General features: G+C 54.4%; 1 protein-coding gene across 1 annotated transcript; it reads left to right on the plus strand.

Annotated features, from left to right (window-relative positions):
* Positions 1-751: 751 nt before the first annotated feature.
* On the plus strand, positions 752-7406 carry USHBP1 (USH1 protein network component harmonin binding protein 1). Its single transcript, XM_030821766.1, has 8 exons — positions 752-804; positions 1128-1229; positions 1325-1473; positions 2493-2931; positions 5466-5591; positions 5757-5893; positions 6060-6200; positions 7097-7406. Exons 2-8 carry the CDS (start codon positions 1176-1178, stop codon positions 7404-7406), a joined length of 1356 nt encoding a protein of 451 aa, XP_030677626.1. The 5' UTR covers positions 752-804; positions 1128-1175.
* Positions 7407-8289: the final 883 nt, after the last annotated feature.

Here is an 8289-nt window from a genome sequence, read left to right on the forward strand (position 1 = left end):
GGAGAATTTCTTGAACCCAAGAGGTGGAGGTTGCAATGAGCCAAGATTGCGCCACTGCACTCTAGCCTGGGCGACAGAGCGAGACTCCATCTCAAAAAAAAAAAAAAAAAAAAGAACCGTCAGCCCACAGTGAAGAGAAGTTCACAGCGGAGCCAAATAAAAACCATCAGCTCGGGGGAACATTCTAGCTCTTTTTTTTCTTTCTTTTTGAGATAGAGTCTTGCCTTGTTACCCAGAATGGAGTGCAGTGGCGTGACCACGGCTCACTGCAGCCTCAACTTCCAGGTGTTAAGCAATCCTCCCACCTCAGCCTCCTGAGTAGCTGGGACTACAGGTGTACGCCACTACTCCTGGCTAATTTTTATATTTTTGTAAAGACGGGGGTCTCGCCATGTTGCCCAGGCTTGTCTTAAACTCTTGGACTCAAGCAATCTGCCTTCCTCAGCTTCCCAGAGTGCTGGGATTACAGGCGTGAGCCAAGTGCTCGGCCCATTCTAGCTCTTGAGAAATAAAATCCAAGAGTCAGAGCTAGAAGGGCCATGAGCTTGGAGGCTGAGATAAGGAGGGGCTGAAACCTTGGGAGTCAGGTATGTGTGCCCTGCTAGGGCTGCAGGAAGCCGCTGTCCCCAAGAAGGAAACAACACAATAACAAGTCACGTGACCAGGGGAGGGGGTTTCCTGTTTCCCGGCCCCTCCCAGGCCAGGCTTGGCCAGCCCAGGCCTGAACAGGCAGTGGCCAGAGTGACCCCAACAGAGTGTCCAGGGACTCAGGCCTCTGATCAAGTTACCCCCAGAGGATCAGAGGTAGAGAGAGCTGAACCCCTCATTTGGGAGGGCCGGGGAGGAGAGGGAATTCTTGAGATCGCATTCCCAGGCTCAAATAGAGGAGGGAAGTGGACAAAGACGTAGTGAAGGTAAAGAAGACAGAGAAGAAGGGGGAGATCAGGACAACCTTGTTAGGTAGTGAGCTCCCTGTCCAGGGAGGCATTCAAATCTGCCCAATCAACATTGATAACAAAATCCCTTCCTGAGGGGTAGTCAATGCCCCATTTCACAGCAGACGAAATTGAGGTTGTCCTTTGTCCAGGACAACAAAGGCAAGAGCTCATGGCAGGCTGTGGTTTTAGGGGTTGACGAAGGAGAAACATTCAGAGGGCACTGGCTTCTGGACAGCAATGAGTGCCCGGGCCACACGGCCCCGAAGCCGGCGAGGGAGGCATGCTCCACCCGTAAGTGTCGCCCTCTCCCCTCCACACTCAGCTCCTGGGGACCCCAAGGTCCCATCCTGCCTGGCTCAGAACAGGGCCCCGGGGGTCATTTGCAGGGTGAACTGGATCCCGTGGCTGAGAGTTCAGAGGAGGTCGAGGCAGCCAGTGGGAGCTCCAAGCCCAGCTTTGCCCCACCTCCGGTGAGCTCTGGGCTGGAGCAGCTGGGCCCCATAGAAGAGGTCAGTGGCCAAGGCCTAGGAAGCAGGTAAGACCCGCGTGGTCTGTGCCCTTCACTCCAGTCCAGATGCATCTTTGCCATCCACAGATCTGCTGATGTGCCCGTTCTGCTCACACACCTACCATAGCTCCCTATTGCCTTCAGCCTGACTTTCTTTTTTTTTGAGTCTTGCTCTGTCACTCAGGCTGCAGTGCAGTGCAGTGGCACAATCTCCACTCACAGCAACCTCTGCCTCCAGGGTTCAAGCGGGATCCTCAGCTTCCTGAGTAGCTGGGACTACAGGTGTGTGCCAGCACACCCGGCTAATTTTTGTATTTTTAGTGAGGCAGGGTCTTGCCACATTAGCCAGGCTGGTCTTGAACTCCTGACCTTAAGTGATCCCCCCACTTTGGCCTCTGAGAGTGCTGGGATTACAAGTGTAAGCTGCCGCCCCAGAAGATCCCATTTCCAGAAACTTCTGTCTCTCACCTTCAGGCCTTCCCCAGTGCCCATCACAGTCCAACTTACTCTTCACTCTGTTTCTCAGTGCCAGGTCTCCCCTCCAACTTCTTCACCACCTCTGTCCAACCTCTTCCTTGAATTCCCAGCCTCCCAGTCTCACCCTGGGATGCCAGTCCTAGAACACGCAGCTCTTGCCAACTGCCTGCTCCGCTCACCCCTCCCCAAGACCATGAAGTTTAAGCCCTCAGAATTCCCTGCCCAGGGCCGAGTGTGGTGGCTCATGCCTGTAATCCCAGCACTTTGGGAAGCCGAGTTGGGCGGATCACCTGAGGTCAGGAGTTTGACACCAGCCTGGCCAACATGGTGAAACCCTGTCTCTACTAAAAATATAAAAATTAGCCGGGCGTGGTGGTGGAAGCCTGTAATCCCAGCTACTTGGGGGACTGAGACAGGAGAATCACTTGAACCCGGGAGGTGGAGGTTGTAGTGAGCCGAGATTGCGACACTGCACTGCAGCCTGGGGGACAGAGACTCTGTCTCAAAAAATAAGAAAGGATTCCCTACCCAGCATGGAGTGACTCAAGTGCCTGAGTTGGTGTCCACAGGACCGACAAGAAGACGGATGGGGGCTCTGGCAGGGGACTGGCCTCAGCCCCCGAAGTGCCCCACAAACCTGCAGTGGAAGCCCACCAGGCCCCAGAAGCAGCCCTACCGTACAAGGAGACTGTGCCCCCTGGGACTGGGGCCCCTGATGTGTTTCAGACCCTCCAGCATGCTCTGAGCTCCCTGGAGGCAGCGGCTGCAGCCTGGCGCCACCGGCCCCCCAGCCATCCTGTGCCGATGGAGTTGGAAGGCACAAGCGAAGGGGGACCAGGATTCCTTGGGAAGCAGGAAGGGGCAGGGAGCTGCCAGCGAGAGGCAGCTCGCCTGGCCGAGAGGAATGCCTGGCTCCGGCTGGCCCTGAGTAGCCGAGAGGATGAGCTGGTCCGCACGCAGGCCTCCCTGGAGGCCATCCGAGCTGAGAAGGAGACGCTGCAGAAAGAGGTGAGTGGGGCCATCCTGATTCCCATGTGGCTCTCTGTCTGAGGGAGGAGGTGGGCCTGATGTAGGCAATATTCATTCATTTGTTCATTCAAAAAACCTTTTGAGGCTGGGTGTGGTGGCTCACGCCTATAATCCCAGCACTGGAGGCAGGAGGATCCTTTGAGGCCAGGAGTTCAAGACCAACCTGGGCAACACAGCAAGACTGCCACCTCTGCAAAAAAAATTAAAAATCAGCCAGGTTGGCCAGGCACGGTGGCTCACAGCTGTAATCCCAGCACTCTGGGAGGCTGAGGTGGGTGGATCACAAAGTCAGGAGTTCAAGACCAGCTTGGCCAACATGGTCAAACCCCATCTCTACTAAAAATACAAAAAAAAAAAAAAAAAAAAAAATTAGCCGGGTGCGGTGGCACAGGCCTGTAATCCAGCTACTCAGGAGGCTGAAGCAGGAGAACCGCTTGAACCCGGGTGATGGAGATGGCAGTCAGCTGAGATCGTGCCAATGCACTCCAGCCTGGGGGACAGAGTGAGACTCTGTCTCAAAAAAAAAAAATCAGCCAGGTTGGCTGGGTGCAGTGGCTTATGCCTGTTATCTACACCAGCACTTTGGGAGGCTGAGGTGGGTGGCTCCCTTGAGGCCAGGAGTTAGAGACCAGCCTGGCCAACATGGTGAAACCTTGTCTTTACTAAAAATACAAAAATTAGCCAGGTGTGGTGGCACGTGCCTGCAATCCCAGCTACTCGGGAGACTGAGGCAGGAGAATTTCTTGACGCAATTCTGCAGCTACCAGGGAGGCTAAGGCACGAGAATCACCTGATCCCAGGAGGCAGAGGTTGCAGTGAGCCAAGATCACACCACTGCACTCCAGCCTGGGTGACAGAGTGAGACTCTGTCTCAAAAAAAAAAAAAAAAATGCTGGGCACGGTGGCTCACGCCTGTAATCCCAGCACTTTGGGAGGCCGAGGCGCAGATCACGAGGTCAGGAGAGGAGACCATCTTGGCTAACACGGTGAAGCCCCGTCTCTACTAAAAATACAAAAAAATATTAGCCGGACGTGGTGGCACGCGCTGGTAGTCCCAGCTACTTGGGAGGCTAAGGCAGGATAATTGCTTGAACCCGGGAGCGGAGGTTGCAGTGAGCTGAGATCCCGCCATTGCACTCCAGCCTGGGCGACAGAGGAAAACTCTTTCTCAAAAAAAAAAAAAAGAAAGAAAGAAAACTGAGGGTGGTGAGAGCAGGCCCTGGAGTGGCAGCATGACTGGCCTGTTCAAGAAACCCGAAGGAGGCCAGTGTGGCTGGAACACAGGGGGCAACAGGGAGTGTGGGGAGCCAGAACAGAACAGAGGGAGAACAAATGCAGATCGCGTAGGGCCTCGTGGGCTGCAAGGAAACGCTTGGGCTTTGCTCTGATTAAGGTGAGAGCCCTGGAGGGTTTTGAGCAGAGGAGGGGCATGCTCGACGCAGGTGTTCACAGGCGCCCTCTGGTGGCGGAGATAGGAACAGTCTGCGGAGGTGAGGGTGGACTCCTGGAGAGCCAGGAGGTGACTTCACTGGTCCAGACATGCACGATGGTGGAGGTTGTGGAAGTGAAGAGATGCGGATGGATTCTGGCTGATGTGGAAGATGGAACTGACACGTGTGAGCGTGAAGGCTAGAGAGAAGTCAAGGACAACTTCAGGCTTTGGGACCTGCTGGACTAGAAGGGAGAGATGGAGGAGCTACCGGGTAGGCAGGTTTGGCTGGGGGTGACCAGATCTCTTTAGCCCTTGACAAGCTCAAGTGTCCATGAGACATCCACGTGGGTCCTCAAGGGAGCAGCTATATGTCTGAGTCCAGGGCTCAGAGGAGACAGCAAGGCAGAAGGGAGACACTTGAGCATCCTTAGCACGCAGGTGGCATTTAAAGCTGTGTGGCTGCTGGGTGCAGTGGCTCATGCCTGTAATCCCAGCACTTTGGGAGGCTGAGTCAGGACGATCACTTGAGGTCAGGAGTTCAAGACCAGCCTGGGCAACATGGTGAAACCCCATCTCTACTGAAAATACAAATATTTGTCAGGCATGGTGGCAGATGCCTGTAATCCCAGCTACTCGGGAGGCTGAGGCAGGAGAATCACTTGAACCTGGGAGGCAGAGGTTGCAGTGAGCTGAGACTGTGCCACTGCACTCCAGCCTACGTGACAGAGCAAGACTCCATCTCAAAAATAAAAATAAAAATAAAAAACGCATGTGGCCGAATAAGATATTGAGAGGGAAGCCCTCATCTCAGGCTGGTAGGAAAACTCGGGGCTGTGGGAGCCCAGTCCAGGGATTCATTTTCCCCCAGAGTGGGACCCATTTTTCTGCTGGGAAAAATAAAATCCTCAGCAGGTGACAAACATTCCCAAGATCAGATAGTGAGATTTTTGGCAGGCTAAGTATGCAAGCCTCCTACCTTCCAGCTAGGGTTCTTGCCACTTCCCCAAGAACAGGCCTTGGGGAGGGAGGGCTGGTGGTTGGTTTGAGCCCCTAGGCCTGACATCCCCCTCATCTTTCCCAGGTTCAGGAGCTGCAGGATTCCCTCTTGAGGCTGGAGCCCTGCCCACGTATTTCCCACAGCCAAGCAGGTGGCTCAGGCAGTGGTTCTAGCAGCTCTGAGGCAGATGGGGAACCCTGGGAGACTCAGGTGAGTGCGAGAAGTTCAATCCCATGGTCTTGATGTCCTTAGCCTTCAAGGGAATGAGACTCAAATCTTTGTCATGGGATCCAACAGCTTCTGGGGTTGCAAAATGCCTACAATCCCAGGCTCTTGGTGACAATTGGGGTCAATTATATCACCTCTTCTTGGCAGGACTCCTTCTCCCTGGCTCACCCCCTGCTTCGGCGCCTCCGCAGCCATTCCAGCACCCAGATCCTTGGGTCTCTTCCCACCCAGCCCCTCAGTCCTGAGATGCACATCATGGAAGCCCAGATGGAGCAACTCCAGGGGTAAGAGACTCAAATGCTGAGCTCATAAGGGCACAGGCACCTCCTCCAACTGAGTTATAAAGCCAGGAGTCTGAAGCTGCAACAGGAGGGAGGAAAAGGGTGAAAATTGAGGCCTGACTGCCTTAGAAGGCCTCTGACTTTCCGTCTTCCCCACCTTCGGAGACAGGAGCATTGAGAAGCTCAAATGCTTTAACCGTCTGCTATCAGCTGTGCTCCAGGGTTACAAGGGCCGCTGTGAAGGCCTCAGCATGCAGCTAGGCCAGCGGGAGGCTGAGGCCACAGCATTGCATCTGGCCTTGCAGTACAGGTCAGTGCACCCTGCCAGTGATGTCACCAGCTGGGGAGGGAATGGGCTTTCTGAGGATGGCCCCAATCCACAGAACCCTCACTGGAGAGCACCTTCCCCACTTCAGAAATTAATTTTTTTTTTTAGACAGAATCTTGCTGTGTCACCCAGGCTGGAGTGCTGTGGCGAGATCTCAGCTCACTGCAACCTCTGCCTCCTGGGTTCAAATGATACTCATGTCTCAGCCTCCTGGGTAGCTGGGATTACAGGCGTATGCCACTGTACCCAGCTAATTTTTGTATTTTTAGTAGAGACGGGTTTCACCATGTTGGCCAAGCTAGTCTCGAACTCCTGACCTCGTGATCCACCCCACTGGGCCTCCTAAAGTGCTGGGATTACAGGTGTGAGCCACCTTGCCCGGCCCAGAAATTAACTTTAGGCAATTTTAGTTCAGGGTTGCTAAGGGAGTCTGCATGCTTCCAGAGCTGAGGGCAGTGGGGAGAAGAGGGGTTCAGGAGCAAGTGGGGACTGGCACCTATAGAGCGAGATGTAGCTAGGTGTTTTTTTTTTCTTTTTTCTTTCTTTTTTTTTTTTGAGACAGAGTCTTGCTCTGTCACCCAGGCTGGAGTGCAGTGGTGCCATCTTGGCTCACTGCAACCTCCGCCTCCCCAGTTCAAGTGATTCTCCTGCCTCAGCCTCCTGAGTAGCTGGAACTACAGGTGCGTACCACCACACCTTGCTAATCTTTGTCTTTTTAGTAGAGATGGGGTTTCACCATGTTGGTCAGGCTGGTCTCGAACTCCTGACCTCAGGTAATCCTCCCACCTCAGCCTCCCAAAGTGCTGGGACTACAGGTGAGGGCCATTGCACCCAGCCAAGCTGAGTGTTCTGAAGCACTGAGAACCAGTGTCCCACAGTGAGCACTGTGAAGAGGCATACAGGGTTCTGCTTGCTCTGCGGGAGGCCGACTCAGGAGCAGGAGACAAAGCCCCCATGGGTGACCTGCAAGCAGCTGAAAAGGAAGCATGGAGGCTGCTGGCACAAGAGGAGGCTGCCATGGATGCAGGAGCACTGCAGAATTCACAGCCAAGGTACCCCCCTGGAACCCTGGGAATTGGCCTGGTTGAGGAGTGGGGTCTTGACTGGGGAATGGAGCTCCCAGAGCTCACCACGTTTGGGGGCTTGGTGTGGCTGTGTCCAGCAAGGTCGGTATGGAGCTCACTGTAGTTGGTTGACATGAGGCTCAACTGCAGTTGGCCTGTTGCTACTTGACAAAGTTGGCATGGTGGTTGACAGACATTGCAGTTGGCATGAAGATGAATGACGATGCCTACTGGTTAAAACTGGCACCTGGCCGGGCGCGGTGGCTCACGCTTGTAATCCCAGCACTTTGGGAGGCCGAGGCGGGTGGATCACAAGATCAGGAGATCGAGACCACGGTGAAACCCCGTCTCTACTAAAAATACAAAAAATTAGCTGGGCGTGGTGGCGGGCGCCTGTAGTCCCAGCTACTCGTAGAGGCTGAGGCAGGAGAATGGCATGAACCCGGGAGGCGGAGCTTGCAGTGAGCCGAGATTGCGCCACTGCACTCCAGCCTGGGCGACAGAGCGAGACTCCGTCTCAAAAAACAACAACAACAACAAAAAAACTGGCACCCGCAGCCAGGCACAGTGGCTCAAGCCTGTAATCCCAGCACTTTGGGAGGCCGAGGCAGGCAGATCATTTGAGCTCAGTAGTTCAAGACCAGCCCTTGTATCATGGCGAAAGTCTTTCTCTACCAAAACGACAAACAAATTAGCTGGGCATGGTGGTGTGCCCGCGTAGTACCAGCTACTTGGGAGGCTGAGGTGGCAGGATGCCTTGAGTCTGGGAGGTGGAGGCTGCAGTGAGCTGAGATTGCACCACTGCACTCCAGCCTGGGTGACAGAGTAAGACCCTGTCTTTTTTTTTTTTTTTTTTTTGGGGGTGGCGTTTCACTCTTGTCGCCCAGGCTAGAGTCCAGTGGTCTGATCTCGACTCACTGCAACCTCTGCCTCCCGGGTTCAAGTGATTCTTCTGCCTCAGCCTCCTGAGTAGCTGGGATTATAGGCTCCCACTACCACACCCAACT

Source organism: Nomascus leucogenys, chromosome 10 (genome assembly GCF_006542625.1).
Source record: "Nomascus leucogenys isolate Asia chromosome 10, Asia_NLE_v1, whole genome shotgun sequence".
In the NCBI taxonomy this organism is placed as follows: domain Eukaryota; kingdom Metazoa; phylum Chordata; class Mammalia; order Primates; family Hylobatidae; genus Nomascus; species Nomascus leucogenys.